The sequence below is a fragment of the Papilio xuthus genome, unplaced genomic scaffold, assembly GCF_000836235.2.
Source record: "Papilio xuthus unplaced genomic scaffold, Pxut_1.1 DF826923.1, whole genome shotgun sequence".
NCBI lineage: Eukaryota > Metazoa > Arthropoda > Insecta > Lepidoptera > Papilionidae > Papilio > Papilio xuthus.
In genome coordinates this window covers 650479-670745 of record NW_013531726.1, presented here as the reverse complement: position 1 = coordinate 670745, position 20267 = coordinate 650479, and the positions used below count along the sequence as shown (strand labels likewise).

Genomic DNA, 20267 nt, shown 5'->3' with positions numbered 1-20267 from the left:
TCTTGAATTATAAATAGTGTAACTAACACGACTTTCTTTTATATATATAGAAGATAGATGCGAATGTTTAGATAAATGGATGTTTGTTTGAAGATATCTTGGAAACGTCTTCATGTATGTCGCTGAAATTTGGTATAGATGAAGAACATAGTCTGGAAGAACGCATAAGCTACTAATTAAATTTCGTGCGGATGTAGTCGCGTGCAACAGCTTGTAGTTTCTTTATAGCTCTACTATAGCTTTAAAAAGTCTATGATAAATATGGCAATCGCAACTAGATATACATATTTGTATAAAATACATTTAACCGCTTTATTTTAAATTAAGTTTAATCTTTCACGGTTTGTTGGAATCACGTATTCATTTTAAATTATATTTCTACTCTGTTTATAAAGTTCATGTTGATAGCAAAATGAAGTAATTTAATAATTTTCAATTCTTCACTTTATGTTTAATTTTTAGGATTCCGTAACTCGAAAGGAAAGAATCCTTATAAGATCACTTTGTCCGTTTGTCTGTCAAGACCCTTTTTTTTTGTAAAACAAAAAAAAATAACGTCTCGTTGTTAAAAATTTTGTTTAAATACAAAGATAAGTTAAATAATTAGAGTGAGTTAAAAATAGGTGGCAGACATAAAAACAGCTAGTATAGCTGACGCCCGCGACGCTGCGCGGTATCAAGATAACTTCATTAGTAGTGTATGTGTTCTAGGTTCTACATCTAAGTTAAATGTCAGAGAGATTTGTACAGCCGTTTTGGAGATACTTTCAAACATCCATCCATCCATAATTCAAAACAAACATTATCAAACATTCCCCGAGTCCAACAAATAACGGCGGTACTGTTTTTATTTCTAACTGTGGGCTCTTTTATTTCCATTTATGTTTAACCTTTGTTTCAAAACATTTCAATGTTGGTGTGAAAATCAAACACCGTTTCACAATTAAATATTTGACTAACAATGTACACGGGCGTTTAAAAAAAATAATTTCTTTTGTCATATTAGTAACCCTTATTGCTACTTATAATTTTATTATCTTTTTACTAGCTGTCAACCGTGACTCCGTCCGCGCAGAATTCAAAAAAACCTTAATAAGTAGCCTATGTGTTCTTTCTGACTATGTTCTACATGTGTGCTAAATTCAAACATCCATCCATCCATCCAAATAATAGCATTTATAATATTAGTAACATTACAATTATCTTTTTTTTTTTAAGAATTTAATTGTTTTTCTTTTATTTACACAAACAGCCAACATAATCTTTGTGATTTGATCTTGTTTTCATGGAAAATATTGATGGCAATCAATCATATAATTTAGGGCAAACAAAAATATCTAACACAATTGTAACATAAAAATAACTTTCCTAATTTTAATAAGTAGATCTATAGATAGTATTATAATTAATTTTATTAGTACTATGCTACATCTGTACTTGTCTGTATGTTCGCAAGTCCGCTTTTGTTCCGGGTAATCTCTGAAGTGACTAGACCAATTTTGAAGGGATTTTAAATTGAAGGAAGCTTTCTTGTAATAGAAATGTAAACAGGAATAACTTTAGCAAGATCATCATCATCATCAGCTCACTATACGTCCCTACCGAGGGGCTCGGAGCCTACCTTAAGTTAAGGGTGATTAGGCCGTAGTCAACCACGCTGGCCAAGTGCGGGTTGGTTGACTTCACACATATCTTTGAATTTCTTCTCAGATATGTGCAGCATCACGATGTTTTCCATCACCGTAAGAACGTCGGATAAATGTACATATGTAAATCGGAAATCGAAAAACACATTGGTAGATGGCGGGATTCGAACCCAGGACCTGCAGATTGCAAGTCGAGTGCTTGACCACTGAGCCACCGACGCTCTTAGCAAGACATATTAATTAAAAACACGTTTAATATTTTACTTTCTAAATTTTTGGACAAAAAACCAATAAAATCAATTACTAAATAAAGTGGAACTACTAATCGGCTACATGGTAAAGCGGTTCGTTTGATGTATACAAACTAAGCTTGACTTAAGTTAACAGTAATAATAAAATAACTTAGGTAATGAAAAAATAATTTAAGACTTTAGCAACTCAGAATAAGTAAAATAAGTGAGTATAAAGATCTCATATTTTCTCTTGTTACACTTTATAAACATATTTCACGCAAGCGGTATTATTTCCATGAAACAATGCTTTAGTATTTTTATAAAATTCCTAGTAAAATGTAAGACATTCTTACACAGAAATACTCTCCAGAAAATCAAATATATCAAGATTTAAAACACAAAGGAATCTCAATTGAATATTTTTGTCTTTTGTGAATTACGTAACATTTATAAAAATGTATCATGTTTGTTTCGGAGAACTGTTTTTCCTGTTCATTCCTTTATTTAAGCAACATGAAAAATGAGAAAGTTAATTTGCATATATATCAAAGTACACATGATTTTTGTGGATACCAAAAAAAAAACATATTTTTTTTACCACATTTATTTTCAACCTACAATTGATAATATTAAAAAAGCTAATTCTTAAAAATACACATAGAACAAGTCTTAAGTCTAAAATAACTAAATATGTTCATGTTTTCATAATAGGCAACTCATTGCCCGTGTCAGAGAAGCAAAGAGTTCCGAGCTTATGTTAAAACTTTATTAACTATCGCCCGCTACTCTGTCCGCGCGGGATTAAAAATAGATGTTGGCCGATTCTCAGACCTACTCAATATGCTTACAAAATTTCATGAGAATCGGTCAAGCCGTTTCGGAGGAGTATGGCAACGAAAATTGTGACACGAGAATTTTATACATAACATTATCAAATACAATCAAACGCATACTTTGACAATAATATAATACAAGTACTTGAAAACCTACAATATATAGTAAGATTACTTACCCAAAACAATATTACTCTAACAAGGAAACTTTGTTTCCAAACATGCATACGTATGCCTTCAATGCCATCCTGTAATCAATACTACCCTGTTACATCCCATATACTTCTTTCAATGCAGAGTTTATCATGCTACAAGTTAAGCTAAATACCGCTCAAAGACACACACACATCGTCGCGGTTACCACTCGTCTGCCACGCCACGCGTTCACGAGTGAGCGCGTCCGCCCATCTATCAGACAAGCGGTCTTAGACAAAGTGCATTCGCTTTGAAGCGATTCCAGAGCAAACTTCAAAATTGTATGGAAGTCGCGCGACTATCACGTGACTTATCAAAAGTTATTGTCAGTTCTATACTTATTTGAAGTTCGTCATGGAATCGCTTCGTAGCGAATGCACTTTGTTTAACCCCCAAGAAGGATAAAACTAAGGTATGTCTTAGGCCGTATTTGCTAGATGATTGTTAAAATCGATTCTCAAACTACCACGAAATCATTTTAAATTAGCACGCCCATAGCTGAAGGGACCACCACAAGAACAGTTTTCCAATAGTCACAAAAGTTTCTTTAATTAGTATTTTGTAGGAGGACTTATTCTATATTCTTTGCATTAAAGATTCACTTCCAAAACTATCACTCGTATATCGTAGTTTCTTCAAACATCGTTTGTCTAATTAAGACTGAAATTAACCCTTATGTACATTTTATATAGACCATACATACAACTTTATAAAAATACTAGCGGACCCGACAAACGTTGTCCTGTCTACACGTCTTTAATTTGAATAAATTAATATGAAGTTAATATTTGATGAAAATTGTGAATCTAAACCATTCCCAGATCACCTTGAACACACACAAAAAATTTCATCAATATCGGTCCAGTCGTTTGAGAGAAGTTCAGTGACATACACACTCACAGAAGAATTATATATATAAAGATACGATCACTATAAAATAATTTTTAACTTAGTTTTTTTTTGCTTTTCTTTAAAAAAGAAATCTTGCCACAATTAAGGTTAAGCAATTCGAACAACGTCTCTTTAGACCTGTTACATTTTATAATTGTCTTCGTTAATTTATTATATAGTTATGTGATATTATTGAAATATTAAGAAGCTTTGCACAGTCAGAAAGATAAGGAAAAATAGAGAATGTCTATGGCTCAACAATACGAGATATTTTACAGAATTATGGATGTAATGGTGGCTGGAAATAATTATTAGGAAATATAATAACATTCTTATATATTAAAACATTCATAAAGATAAAAAATTTTGTAAGTTTACACAGTACAAAATATGTACAATCGGGGAATCTGGCGGTGTTCCATTTTAAAAGCAAAAGTCGTTTGAACGTTTTAATAACTTAATAAATACTTTTTATTATTATCCTGATGTTTGCGCAACTACTACCTAATTGGTTTTATGTTGAGGATTAATAAAGAAGTTCTATTTATTTCATTACTTATAATTGGAAATAATTAATGTTATTTTTAGAAAATAAAGTAGAAGTACAGGGAAAGTGTAACTGGAGTGAGAAAAGGCGGAGTTTGTTTTGTTGCCAGGAACCCTTGTTCCAAAAGTTCCAAAGTAGAACACCGCGGATTTCCGCGACTGTATTATTAAATGATTGTTGTACATGTTTTCACAGAAAACAATTTCTCTTTGAACAACTTAGAAGTTATTAAACTGTGATTTTTTTTTATAAATTTTATGTTTCACTTGAACAAGTCGATTTAATTTTTCTACATTATACAAAGTTTTATTTCCTTAACTGTTTAAGACGATCAAAGATCGTTGTGTATTTTTACACAATAGCGGAGCGAGCCATGTGACACTCGTGTAATGCGCGTAGCCGCTCGCGAGGTGCGCAAATCAGCCGAGGATGCGGGCGTCATGCTGGCCCGCGCCGCACCCGCGCTTCGACCGTCTGCTGCGGCTCTATCAGAGACGTCTCTGCGAAGCGCACGCCCAACTTCACACGGGGATTACCGTTCTAAAAACATAAGAAGATAGTAAATTTACAACGATCACAACATAATAGCTTGGATGGAGCTACTGGTAACTGAAGGGTTAAGCTTTGGGCTTCTTATCAGGCAGGTCTAAGTTACCAATGTGATTATCAATTTTGGAATGTCCTATGTACATGGTGTTACGGCGAAGAAAACATTGTCATGCATGAAACCTATACATATCTGTGAAGAAATTCAAAGACATATGTGAAGTCAATTAACCCGTGATATGACAGCGTGGTTTTCTATGACCTAGTTAGCCTTCGAATCTATCGGTGAGGAAGTGTTATTCCCTTCTTTACCCAGACGCTTGCATCACTAATTTACTTTTTATTACTAAATAAATGTTTACCTTATTTAATTTCTCCGCCGAATCTTCGAAATTTCGTATTTTATTTCTGTGCGAAGTCAGTCCGGTATTACCTAGTACAAACATTTTCATGAATTCTAACGAAATGTTTAGAAATTTAATCTTGCTATTATTATTAATGCTAAAGATTGAATGTATGGATGGATGTCTGTTACAATTTATTTTTAAAACAGCCGCATGGATCTCGCTGTAATTTGACATAGTTTTTTTTATATCGAATAAACCAGTACTTGACCACAAACCACCCAGATCGTATGTGGCTATATAGAACGTAGTCTGGAAGAACATATAGGCTACTTAACAAGTTTTTTCTTATTTGTGCAGACGTAGTCGCGTGTAAAAGCTAGTAAGCTAGTCTAAAATATCTTGAAGAAAAGTAACACGAAATTAAGGCACGTAATTTATTAAGAATTAAGCCGAAGTTAAAACATTCTTTCTTTAAAACTATATAATGATAGTTTGAACTAATAAAAAGAGGTCTTATTTTAAGCTTTTTGCCTGTTTCCAAGAATAATGGCTGTGATTATACGGACGGTTACAAAATATGGATGAATAATGTCTTGCGGTTATGTTTCTTAGTAGCCAGTCATTTTCTAAATGAAGGATTCTTATTTCAAATAAAATTTACTGATGCCAATGCGTAAAACGTAACGTAACTTCAAAACGAATTTTATTACATATTCAATACTAGCTGTAACCCGCAACTCCGTCCGCGAGGAATTACAAAAACTTAATTAGCCTATATATTCTTCCAGGCTATGTTCTACATGATAAATTTCAGCTAGAACCATGCAGCCGTTCTGCAGATAACTTCAAACAAATATCCATCCATCTAAACATTCGCATTTATAATATTAGTTATATTATACGTGTTATAAATTACCAAATTGCTTAAAGTAAATACAAACATATTTATTTTTTGTTAATTAAGACAAAGTAGGTCGTTCCTATTTACCCGAGAACCGAGGTTAAAAGGGACGAGAAGGGGGTGATGTAGAGAAAAATACGCTGGGGCTTTCTAAATCAACAATCAACTTTTATTATTTTATTAAAATAGGTAAATAACAAAGTTAACATATTTCCTCGTTCCTATTCACAGGAAAATGACAGGAAAATAGCTGCATCGTGATTTAAGAAAAAATAAAAAGCAAATCCGATCACTATTGTCGTTTGTTTGTTACTTTATTGGTCTTGTTTGATGTGTACTATAATTGGTATAAGTTATTATGTGTTTTATACTTTTGTTATAAGTTTTTTCGCATGTTTTATAATTTACCTGTTGGTGTATCCAAATAAATAAATAAGCTATAACATCGAAGTTATTCCATTGTAAAATTACCTGTATTGTTGATAGAGCTGGAAGACCAGCACCAGGTCTTTCTAAGGAGATGCTGGAAGGTATCATTGGTGCGCAGCGCGTAGGAACCGTACACCAGTGGGTTCATGCATGAGTTGGAGACGGCCATTGCGAACAACAGGTCCTGCAGCTGTGGAGACACGCGAGACGCAGACTGCCTGTCTATCATGTACCTAAAATATACAGCTTAACAATTTCGACAGAAGAAGGGACGTAATGATAAATAGATGCAAAAGGCAGGTATCCTAGAAACCGCGCGCCTTGTGAGAAGGTTCCTGTCTCAGCAGTCCTGACCACTGGTTGTTTGAGTCATGGGGTTCCGCAGCCGGTGGTGTTCTATTTTTAACATAATATATTTTGTATTTTTTTTTATTTTATGTATAAAATGTACTATATTAAGAATATGATAAATAAATAAATACATAAATAGAATGACATGTATATTTTTGTGTGAGACTAGAACGAATATTTGTGACGAGTGACATTGTATCGAGCGTATAGAAGAGTACATAAAAATCTTATACTAATTTTGACATATTTGACGATGAGACGAAAATTTTTTTCGCCAATATTCCTACTAGGCCCACTTTAAATTTCATTTCAAGGTTATTTTTGGTAGATATCTTTGCAGGTATCAGTAGTTGTTAAGCTATTTTAGTGAAATCAGTTTGCTTGTTCGTTAGTTCTGTCTTACCACATGGCCATGACAGCGTAGGGGAGCCAGCAGAGTGCGAACACGGTTACAATGATGACCGTCATGCGTAGAGTGCGCCGCCTCGCACGTTCTAGTAGCCGGTGGTCTGAGCGGCGCAGGCGCATGCCCGGAACGCATTCGCTTTTGTGCACGCAGGTCTCTGATAGAAACATGGATAATTGAAATCAAACATCGAATGGCTCGGAAAATTACACGATTCGCTGCCAAAAAAACTCAGGTATGGCTGGGGTTAAAAGCTTTTTAAGCTAACAAAAAAAGTGGACAAGATAAATAAGCAGTTATCAATGATTTTGGTGCCGATGTCCAAATTATAGTCTTCTTCCCACCATTTTCTATCATGAAAAGAATGGGACGGGATAGAATATTTAAGTGAAAGAAGAGCAGTCGTTCTGTGCATATTCTTCTCATTTCCTATAAAAAATTTGCAGATGTCTAGTGCCAATAGTTACTTCGCTATTTTAGCGAAATCTAGTGACAGTTTGCTTAATATTTATCTGCAATTTATCAAAATAGAAACATTTCTTTGGTTAATAAACATTGCATTACTTCAATCATCCTTTTCTTCAGTATCATTGGAAATGTACATCTAAAAATAAGCAAATAATGTTCTCTTTCGCAACACAATTTAAGCAAATTGAAAACTTCCTTAGCAAACTATATTTTGCAAAAGTTTTAAACCCGTTTTCCATTAAAAATAGAAATGGAAAGTTTTCCACGTTTCAAACTTCTACGCACGGGTCATACTCGATTAGAGAAATCTAAAAATACTCTTTTAGCGGTTAATTACCGATTCAATCTATTAAGAGCTTTCATCTATATTGAATCAATTGTGTCCATCTCAAAACACAGGAGTGATGATTTTCAATATTCGGATTTATCTAATGTGGCCCATTTTGTCACTGTTGTTACTGGCTACTAGTATTTTTTAAAAACAAATGAACATAAAAAAAAAGATAAATAGCACGAAACATTACGACCAAACAATAAAACAAATCGATCATCAATATATAATGATACTGGTAATTGGGTTTCTGAGACCAATATATTCGTTTAAATCATATTATTATCTCTATTTTGTCGAAGTAAATGACAGGAATGAAGATGTGTTTTGTACAGAGATTTTGGTTTCAAAAACCAACGGCTACAGTCGTTACTGCGCACCAAGAAATGTTGAAATCATTGCTTAAAGAATACAGTGCTCAAACGTCAGTCACGCGCAATCAGTCACGCGCTCTTCGTTAATCACGTGGGTTTTTGCAACCTTTTAACTCTATACCCCTGTCTGGTAATACGTAGTGAAGTTGTATAGTATCCTTCCGCCGATATAGCTACCATTATTTCAAATACAGCTGTAATTTGATAATTTATTGATTAATTTTTCGTCAACAGATAGAAAATAAATACACGTGTTAATAAGTTACATCCTCGTTGTGATATTACGTGATATCTTTTATCATCCCTGTCTTTAAAGCTTCACGTAAATGAACGATCGCTTAACGATGTTACCATTAAGTTCGTTGCTGCAGCGTCGTATCCTGCAGAAGATACAGATGTAGCAGACGGAAATGACGAGGAGTGGAACGAAGTACATCGCGCAGAGACAGCTCACGTTGTACGCTATCTCCTGACCGACGCTCTCGAAGGCATCGAAAGAAACGCACTGCTCGAAACCCGGCACTTGAGGATGCTGGAGTACCCGGAACACTACGCTCTGCACAAAAACAACTACTTTTAGAAATATTCACACAAAAGAAATCTTACTAAGTAAATGCGAAAGTTTGGATGGGTGGATGTTTGTTTGAAGGTATTTTCGGAACAGCTCCTAGGATTTACTAGTCTGGAAGAACACATAAGCTACTTAATAAGTTTTTTAAACAGGCGCGGACGGAGTCGCAGGTTACAACTAGTACAATAATAAATAAGATCCTTCGTACACAAAGCTACGTAAATTACATTAAGTAGCTAAGCGATAAACGCAATTCAGTCATAGAGGTTAGTACAACAATTGCGAAAACCATTCGCAACTTGTTTCTCAAGATCGTTGTGAGAAAAGTAGTTGCGATATTCAAGTTTCAGAGTAGCATATAGTATTAATATTATTTAATGGACAATTCTATTGTTCGCCATGGACAAACAACAGCGTCTTCAAAGACAGCATTAGCTTGGACCTCGCTCCCCTGCGCAAATGGAAACATAACAATCGTCTCAACCTCAGAACCTAGACTTTGTATTCCAATCGAATTGTCTCTATATTACGATTCACCTAGTTACTATTTGTTCTAACTATCTCAATTCAAATGCATTGCAATAATTTACAATAGTTTGTACTAACTATAAACAACTGTCTGTTGTCGAAGGTTCCGCAAAATTAAACATAAATAGTAGCCTGTGAGTTCTTCCAGCCTATGTTCTACATCTATGCCAAATTTCATAAAGATCCATGGAGCTGTTCCGGAGATACCTTGAAACAAACATCCATCCAAATATTCACATTTATATTGTTAGTAATATTAAGAGTTATTTCTTTTATGCAAAAAAATATAACACGTCAAAGCAGATTACAAAATAAAAGTTTATAAAGCCAGTTAAATATGTAGTTCGTAATAGAAGAGTTATGGATTCACTTTCTCGACTAATGGAATGTGGTCATACCTGTGGCAAGCTGCAAGCGAGCGCCATAGCCCACGCCCAGTACAGCATGTGCTGACTTCGTTTGTGAGCTACACGCAACTTCAATGGATACAGTACGGCAAAAAATCTGTGAACAAAATATTCATGTTTATAATCAATATACATATTCTATGTCAGTCCGTCCCTCTGTATGTTGAAATCAATTACGTATCTCTCTGTCATCCTACGTCGCAGAGGTATAGTGGACCTAGCACGAATTTTTGTGCACAAAAGTCGCCATAGTAACAACGTCGACTTTTTTATTAAAGTTTTTGCAGCACCTAGTCGTAAAGTACTCAAAAATGCGAAAGTTTAGATAGATGAATGTTTGTGAGAAGGTATCACCAGAACAGCGGCATGGATCACGCTAAAACTTGGCACAGATGAGGGACATAATCTAGTAGAACACATAGGCTACTAATTTTGTTTTTCATTTCGCGCGGACGGAGTCACGGGCAACAACTAGTATTATAATAATGTTTATGAGATGGATGTTTGTGAGAAGGTATCTCCAGAACGGCTGCATGGATCTTATTAAAATTTGTCATAGATGTTGAACATAGTCAGGAGGAATATATAGGCTACGGATTAACTTTTTTTTAATACCGTGCGGATGGAGTATTAAACGGTTTGACATAATTGGCGATGGCGATAAGAAGGCGCTTATCGCAAATATTCTTGCAAGGCGGACAGTCGTTTTTCTGTTAAATGACATTGTACGAAAATTGGTCACGAAAATCAAATGAACCCAGTATCGAATACCAATAACTCTTTTCAGCACAACGAACTTTAATAAAGATTGCTTTAAAGTATAAAATATTGTAAATTTACATTTTCAACTGTACAATTTTTTTCTTGGTAACTATATTTACATCAAGCTTAAGGTATAATTTGTTTTTCATATTTAATTTAGGTCGATCGAAGTAATGGAAAAATTTAATAGAAAAAAATATGTAAAGCTTTTATCTTGTTGGTAAATTAAAATAGCTAAAAATAAAAAAGATTTAAATCAGCCTCGAGTTTAGGCTGATTTTTTTTCATTGAGAAGTTCCTATGGCAACCTTCCAGTTCCATCATCAGATCCGCACCATGTCATCATAATATTGAATTATCAGGCGATTTACATATGTATGCAAAATGTCAGCTTAGAAACTAGGAAAATGGTTTAAATTTAATTTATAACATTTGACGAAGTGCTTGTAATAATGGATCTTGAAAGTAATGTAATTTCTAAACGTTATTAGTTTAATGTAAGAAGGCTCTTCAAAGAAGAATTCAAAACATTTTTTTAGCGTGACTCTTACATAGAAAATTATGTCATATAACTAAAGTAGGATTACGATCAAATGATTATAAAAAAAAAATTATTTAAATATATATTATTTTCATCGATTTTTTTTATATTAGACTAGCTGTTTCCATGCGACTTCATTCATATGAAATTATATTATGTCTTATTGTCAGCAATGCGTAAAAAATTCAAATGCAAACGTCAAAATTCAAATGCTCAAAATACAACCGCAATTCGCCATTACCGTTACTATGGCAACCATTCGTCTTTGATGTGGCCTTGAAAATTTTTGCCCCTTTATCGTATACCTTTTGTTTTTAATTTACTCATCCCCTAAGTTTAACATCGTGAAAATATATAGCCTAAAGAGTGTCGTAAGTATAAGGCTTTTTATTACTAAAAGAATAATTAAAAAATATGTAATGATTGATTAGATTTTACGTCATAAAGTGTGTGTTTTTTTTGTTATATTAGTTTAGGTTAAAATCAAAATGGTTTAAAACGTGCGTATTTATGTTACGTCTTACCTGTCAAGAGATATACAAACGAGCACGTTAGAGGAGAGGTAGAGGCCGAAAGCTCGCATAACGAGTAGCGCCTTACACAACACGTTGCCCGCTAACCACTCGTTCGTGTATTTCCAGCCGATCTGTACAAACAAATTAAAAATTTAGAAACAACTAACTAGTATAAAACATATTGCTTTATTAATTTCAAACTTGCAGTCGACTTCGATATTTTAAATGCAGAATTAAAAAAAGAAACTAGTCTATAATAGGCCCGCGTGAATCTTGGACAGGAAGGTAACTTACCTTTCTGTCCAAGTTCCGTCAAAATCAGTCCAGCCGTTCCAGATATTACCATGAACAAATGCGGCCTTGTGGACATAGACTACAAAAAAAGTCTAAAAAACTTCTCGATATCAACAACGCTAATGCATCATGTTTACGAAACATGTTTTTTTATGACATTACAAACATACATTCCAATTTCATTATAATACTAGCTGTCGACCGCGACTCCGTCCGCACGGAATAAAAAAAAACTTAGCCTATTTGCTCTTTCAGACTATGCTTTACATCTATGACAAATTTCAATATATGCACCCATCCATCCATCTAAACATTTATAATTAAGACATTTATATAGATAAAACATAAGATAAATATCATCATCATCAGCTATACGTCCCCAATGAGGGGCTCGGAGCCTACCCTAAGTTAGTGGTGATTAGGCCATACTCAACCACGCTGGCCTAGTGCGGATTGGTTGACTTCACACATATCTTTGAATTACTTTTCAGATATGTGCAGGTTGCATCACGATGTTTTCCTTCACCGTAAGAACGTCGGATAAATGTTCATATGTAAATCGGAAGTAGAAAAACATATTGGTACATGGCGGGACTCGAACCCATGACCTGCAGATTGCAAGTCAAGTGCTTGACCTCTGATCCACCGACGCTCTAAGATAAATATATATCTATGCAAATGTATGAGTCTACTCTTAATTAAGTATATAATTAGGTTGTAACCACGCTTTAATTCACATTTCTTCTGTAGGCGTCGATAAATGTTAGTTGTAATTTTATAACCTTCTGACGATTTCTGTTCCAATAACATTATAGTTATTTTACCCAGTTATTTTGAAGCATTATTACAATCATTGCCTTAGGACTTTGAAAGCTTAAAGTATTAATTGATAAAGTTCGCAGTAAGATGTATTTACGTTGTTTTCGTTATTTTAATAACTGTTTCAAATCAACAAGTAAACAGTCTCAATTTTGAAGAACCTATAATTTGAAATATACAAAAATAATAGCTGTCGCCCACGACTCGATCCGCGGGGAATTAAAAAAACTTAATTAGTAGCCTAAGTGTTTTAGACTATGTTCTACATCTATGCCAAATTTCAGCGGGATCCATACAGCTGTACTCAAGATGCCTTCAAACAAACATCCATCCATCAAAACATTCGCATTTATAATATTAGTAAGATATTCGCGTATAAATTCAATTTTGTATAGAAAACCTTTGGTCGACAAATTTTTGATTCATAACTATGTATGATACAGAAGTAAGATGTTTTTCCTTTTTGTAATACTTTATTATTCTTAATAACATTATAAATGCGAATGTTTAGATGGATGGATGTTTGTTTGAAGTTAACTCAGTAGCAGCTCAATGGATCTTGATGAAATTTGGCGCAATTTCAGTCGGTAGCCAACCTTTAATCGAAGGAGGAGAGGACACACAGAAAAAGGTTATTTTCCCTACCTGTGCGACCTCCATTCTGTCCACTTCCCCTTTTCTTCCTTTCCTTATAAGATAAGAGTGGGCAGGGAAAGAGGACTAAACTTATGCCTAAAGAATGTACACTCATCAGACGAAACGTAGAATTACTTCTGCATCACGACTATCTTTTTAACCAAACTAAATCTGTACTGAAGAGCGTCGGTGGCTCAGTGGTCAAGCACTTGACTTGCAATCTGCAGGTCCTGGGTTCGAATCCCGCCATGTACCAATGTGTTTTTCCATATCCGATTTACATATGTACATTTATCCGACGTTCTTACGGTGAAGGAAAAACATCGTGATGCAACCTGCACATATCTGAGAAGAATTTCAAAGATATGTGTGAAGTCAACCAACCCGCACTAGTCCCGCGTGGTTGACTATGGCCTAATCACCCTTAAGTTAGGGTAGGCTTCGAGCCCCTCGGTGGGGACGTACTCGTATAGTGAGCTGATGATGATGAAATCTGTGCTATTTCACGTTTCAGTTCAAGACAAGACATTCACAATATTATTTCATCTTCAAAATGTTCCATAACGAATATGGCTATTGTGGGGAACCGCAATAGCTGTCGATTTATCTGGAACTAGAGTTCGGTTGTGGTATGCGTGAGAGTGATCGCGGTTGTTCAAGAGATTAATAATATAGGCTAGATATAGATTAAGTGTATGCAAAATATGCTACCTGATGTAGGTTTATGCATCACAACTTTAATATAATACTAACAGTTGCCCGTGACTTTGTCAGCTCAGAAAAGTAGTCTATAACATGCCCGCGTTCCTCAGCTACTTGCCCGTCTAAGCCCCGTTAAAAACGCAGCCTTGTGGGCAAATATACAGAGACAAAAATAAAAAAATATATATTTTGCATTATCAGTTATGTTAAAGCAGCCTTTCCCAAAGGGCGATAACGCCCCCTTGTGGGCGCTGCAGGTCTCAAGGGGGCCGGTAAGAGACCCAGAAAGAAAATGGGGGCGTTGTGTAGAGGCCTGAAGGGACGATCTGTAATTTTATTTAGCTAGGAGGCCTCTTAGACAACGACTGCATGAGCTCTCGACTCTCATCAAGATTGCTTAAACTCTAATATGGGTGCGCTAAAAAAATATTTATTCTCAAAGTGGGCAGTAGACAAAATAAGTTTGGGAACCACTGTGTTAAAGTATATGTATATAAATATACATACAGACAAGACAGTCCAATTTTATGATTATGTATGGAGATGTATAGATTAGATTTGTGTCATGATGCAGCGCAATTCATGATAAACAAACATTATTTGTAAAAGAATTCTGATTGCTTGTTCTCTGTTATAAGTTTCGACGCTACATAGGAATTTCGGAGAGATATATTTTTAGGTTATTCTGGTTAAATATTCAACGGAATAGAGCGTCGATATTTGCAATAAAATTTTATAGCGATACATTTTTAAGGTGTATTTCCACTAGTGAATTGACAGGTACAAAAGCAATATTATTATAGTCAGAATTTAGCAGAGGAAATTTTGAGGTTTTATGTTTCCCAGAAACAAGTAGATAAATGTGCATTTTTAAAGGGTTCCATAGCTCGAAAGGAAAAATACGGAACCCTTATAGGATCACTTTGTTGTTTGTCCGTCTGTCTGTCTTTTTTCTCAGAGACGCGTGAAGTTATCAAGCTGGAATTTATAACAAATAATCAGGTCTGCTGTCCCTTGGTGCTGTGAAAAAATAAAACTTCTAAGCCAACGCAATCAAAAGATTTTTTTTAAATATTAGCAGATAGCAGATTTTTGTTAATTTACTAATATTTCTTGTACAATTCCAACGTATCTTTAGGCTTGTGCTAGGACATGGTTTACGACAGACGAATGGTGGAATTCGAACTCTCGACCACGTGATCTGAAATCCATTAGGCTTTTGGTGCTTCAATATAATTTTAAACTAATATACGATTTGGTTGAAACATCGCTAAAAGGTTCGTGGGCGACCACTTTTAGGCGTGACTAACATGTCATAGCAGCTTAAAATTAATAGGATTTATTTCTATGTTTAATACAGTGTACATTTCTGCGCAAACAAAGCCGCATTATCATGAATTCTGTTTGTTATCCATTACTAATGAGATGTAGTAACAAAATGTTTTTTCCGCGATATTGAATTTATTCCATGAGTAGGTGTCGCACGCGACGCCGTCCGCGCGTCATGAAAAAAATGTTAATCAGTAGCGTATGTGTACTTCCAGACTATGTTCTTCATGTATGCAAATTTCATCAAGATTCGTTGAGCCGTTCTGAAAAAATCTTCAAACAAACATCCATCTATCCAAACATTCGCATTCATAATATTAGTATGATACATTTTTAACAACATAAAATTGAAAATCGTACATAAAAACTGTTTTTTTTTACCACCTTTGACTTCTTTATTTTTCTGCCTTTCTGAAATCTACAAATAGGATTATGTTATTCAAAGAGTTAACTGAATCGTTGATAAACAAGCCTTTGAAAAAAACATATATTTCTACATCATTTTACAACCATTCTATGTGTTTGATGTCTCAACGAAAAAGACTTTGAGGCAGCTAAGAGATGGAATCTTTTAAAAGCAATCATAAATATATATCTATCTATCTATAATATACATGTAATAAAATTGGTATGTCTGTGTGTAATACAGATATAAAAAAATCATATTTCGATTTAATTGTAAAATCATTTCGATGGCTTATAAAATATCCAGAATAATCAAATCAAAGTCTTAACAATATATGCAAATTAAAGTACTATTTCAATTTGTAATATGACTAGTAATATTATAAGCTAACGATTTACTCTTGACGTTGAGAGTACTGTAGAGTTTAACCTTTAACTTCGTTAAGAGGACTGAAACTCTACACTTCCTTCCGGAACCTCCGTTAAGGCCATAACTATATTTAAATTTATCGGATTGGGATGCGGTCGAGTGAACTCCAAACTTTACGAACTCCGGTCAGATAATGTAGACTAGCCTAAGCTTAAAACGAAACTAATATAAAAGCTAGTACTAACATTTAAATACCGGTACGGTATCATTGTAAATACATCATCAGCTCACACGTCCCCACCGAGGGGCCCGTAACCTACACTAAGTTAAAGGTGATAAGGCCATAGTCAACCACGTTGGCCAAGTGCGGGTTGACTTCACACATATCTTTGAATTTCTTCTCAGATATGAGCAAATACATGAGTAAATACATAGAGATATTTATATGTATTTGTGAAAGCTGTAACTAATTTATATTAGTAACAAATAAGTAAGGTAAGTGACACATATTGTTTACTTCTTAAAGAGAACTCGAAGAGGAAAATTATTTATTTTCCTTATAAAAAGTCAAACATTCTCCACGTTCCGTATGTAAGGACATATATAATACCAATGTATACGTCGTACGTGCAAAATAAATCCAAGGGAAACATCTCAACAACAATAAACAATTAACAAAATTTGGAGTGTTTTAACATAGAAAAAAAAAATATTTTTGGTTTACCTATAACAGTCGATTATTGACATTTTTATCTATCTGTCTGTTTGTCTGTAAATTCGCGAGCTGGTTTCGTTCTGGGTAATCTACTAAACGGCTGAACCGATTTTGAAGGGGCTTTCACTGGACGGTAACTTAAGCACAGATATAACAGGCTACTTATTTATTCATTTTGTTTATACTTTAGTTCCACGCGTGCAAAGTTCGGTCTACAGCTAGTTAATTATAATATCGCCAAGTTACAATTCATTTAAGTCAGCTTATTTAACCATAAAGAAATAAGTTATTGTCCGATTATTTTTTTTATATCATAAGGTAGCAAACGAGCGAGCGGCCACCTGAAATCGCTGAAGTAGCGAAGTGAACGTTGCCAATAGACATACGCAATTGCATATGCGTTGCCTACCTTTAATCGACGGAGGAGAGGATGCACAGAAAGAAAATATTTTCCCTTTCCATGCATCCTCTCATCCGGAAAGTCCACTCCTCTTCCCAACCTTTCCTTATAAGAAAGGGGTGGGAAGGGAAAGAGGACTAAATTAAGCCTCCGGGACGCACACTCATCAGACGAAACGCGGAATTGCTTCCACTTCACGCCTGTTTTCTGTGTGGTGGTGGTATTTCACCGGGCGAACCTGGCTAATTCGTGCGAAGATGTTAAAGAGGGTTCTACCACTCTTAAACTAGATTAGAACAAATATCACCAAAAAAAAGCACAAAAAATCCAAGTAAAATTTCAAAGATAGTAAAATCGAAAAGACTATTATAAATGTTACCTCCAATGGTATAACACCACAGGTGACTGACACGTCTGCGATAGCAAGATGCGTCATGAGAAGGTCGACCCTGGACTTCCTCCGTCTGGTCTTCGCCAAGCTGATCAACACTGCCAAGTTACCAAGCGCACCAAGCGTCATCAGCACCCAGTAGGTTACGATCACAGCATGCTGGTCTCTCGCTAAAGACTCCTCAATACTCTTGTTGACAGAAACTGGCGAAGTTACAGTATACAGGATGTTTATATTGTTTGTTGTATTCGTTGTCATTTTTGTAGTTTTTGTTGTAATCTTGTTTTGTTTTTAATCACAATGTTATTAATTCACTTGTTTTGTCGTATTTAAATGAATGTAAATTATTTTAATGAATATTATTTAATAAAATTATAAAAAAAAATTATTAAATTAAAGTGCAAATTAATTTAATTATTTAAAAATAAGTAAGTAATCTGAATGCACAAAATAAATAATTTTAAACAACGTTATCAATTTTTTTTTTAATTTTTAATTCACTATCACTACACACATATTTTAATATATTTTCCATTTATTTACACAATGACGGTATTCAAACTTTCACGGAGACGTAATTTTCCCGACACGCGCGTCCTACGCACGTTAGTTCTACGAGAGATCGTAGGAGAGACTGCCTACGCGGGTGCTACGATGTAGCGGTGAGCTAAAAGCTACGATAGTTCTGTTTGAGATTATGTTATAACACGCTTCGAGTGTTATGAATTAAATAGCTGTATTATTGTGATTTTATCTTTCTATTGTGAATTAACAAGTTTTGTACATATATCAATCTTTTAAATAAAAGTTACTATTGCTTAGGACATCTTAAAGACTGATTTAAAAATTCAAATAAAAAAAAATCAAGTTTAACAGTTTATTTAAGGCACCAGAAACGTCTTAATGAAGAGGACATTTACAAGATATTTTTTACTTCTACAATGCTGTGAAAGTGAAAGTTGTTCAAGGCTTTTATGACACAAATTGTGAGACTTTATCAAAGTTCCCTCACTGACCAATTGTTCAGGAAAACGTACGCGACAAATAAATATTGATATATATATTTTTTTAATTTAAGCGTCAATAGCCTAATGGTTAAGGGTACGGATTTCCGACCACGAGGTCGGGGGTTCGAATACCGCCAATCGACTATTGTCGTAAACCATATCCTAGCACAAGCCTAGAGCTTAGTAGAGCTTAGTTGGAATGGTAAAAAAAATATTAGTAAATTTACAAAAAAATCTGCTAATATTTTTTATAAAAAAAAAAATTAAAAAAAAATCCATATTATATACAAAAAAGCATAGGTAATCGTTTTGAATGAACATAAGATAATAAAGAAAATGTCAAACCTTTTCATCCGTTACCTCTTGTTGACATCTCGTTATTATTTTGATTGATTCGAGCCGCGGGCGAAATATTCCATTTACCAAAAAAAGTCCCATTTGATTATAATCCAATGATTTTTCAAATAAGGTACTTCGTACACATGGCAGCGTAAACCTTTGAAAACCCGCGGTTTTAAAAGCTACTTACACAGTTCTATATCAGAGGTTCGTACTACACGTGTCGTCGACATTCCTGTCATCGCCAAAGTCATGTCGCTCGCAACCTGTGTCTCAAGGTCATCCTGCAATTTTCAAGATGGCGGAGTAAATCAGTTGACACGTAGTCGCTGTCTGTACTGGCCGAATTAAATATACTTTTAAAAAGAAATTTACCGTTTATAAAAAAAAACGCAATGTGTACAGACTATATAGATAAAAACTTTAATAATTGGTTTTTCGTTGTCACATGTACGAAATATATTTTTTTCCACGATATTACATACAGACAATCCATTTCATTAATATATAATTCAAATTATTCGTTCTTTGTGCGTACAAAGAAAGGGGAGAAGGTACCGGCGGCAATGCTTCGTCACATTATAATGACGGTCCATTCAAGATCAGAGTTAAAGTTCTTTTTCTATTATAAATACACCATGTGTTATTATTAATATTTCTAATTATAGCACGCGACTCAGTCCGTGCGGAATTAAAAAAATATATTATAGTAGCATATGCGTTCTCCAGATTATTTCTACATCTATGTCAAATTTCATACAGACACAGATAGCCGTTCTGGAGATACCTTCTAACAAAAATCCATCCATGTAAACTTTCGCATTTATAATATTAGTAAGATTAATATCAGATATTTTCGTAGTCAATTGTTATCGTAAAATTTCCTTTTCAAAGAAATTCCTTTATCCATTATATTAACTAAATTTTTAAAAACTTTTTCAAAACATGAGTACAGTTCAAATTTCTTAATATTCTTAATAAATAATAATAGTATTTTCTAATACTTCGAAACGTATATTAAAAATTAAAAAATACAAA

At 34.3% G+C, this 20267-nt stretch overlaps 1 protein-coding gene across 1 annotated transcript; it reads right to left on the bottom strand.

Moving 5' to 3' along the window:
* Positions 1-4783: 4783 nt before the first annotated feature.
* NGR-A29 (neuropeptide receptor A29) lies at positions 4784-19869 on the bottom strand. The gene is made up of 10 exons (XM_013318248.1): positions 19865-19869; positions 19533-19585; positions 17872-18053; positions 11832-11953; positions 9996-10101; positions 8850-9054; positions 7323-7482; positions 6611-6801; positions 5254-5324; positions 4784-4885 (listed from the first exon to the last, which is right to left on the bottom strand). The coding sequence occupies exons 1-10, from the start codon at positions 19867-19869 to the stop codon at positions 4784-4786; spliced, it is 1197 nt and encodes a 398-aa protein (XP_013173702.1).
* Between the last annotated feature and the right edge of the window lie 398 nt (positions 19870-20267).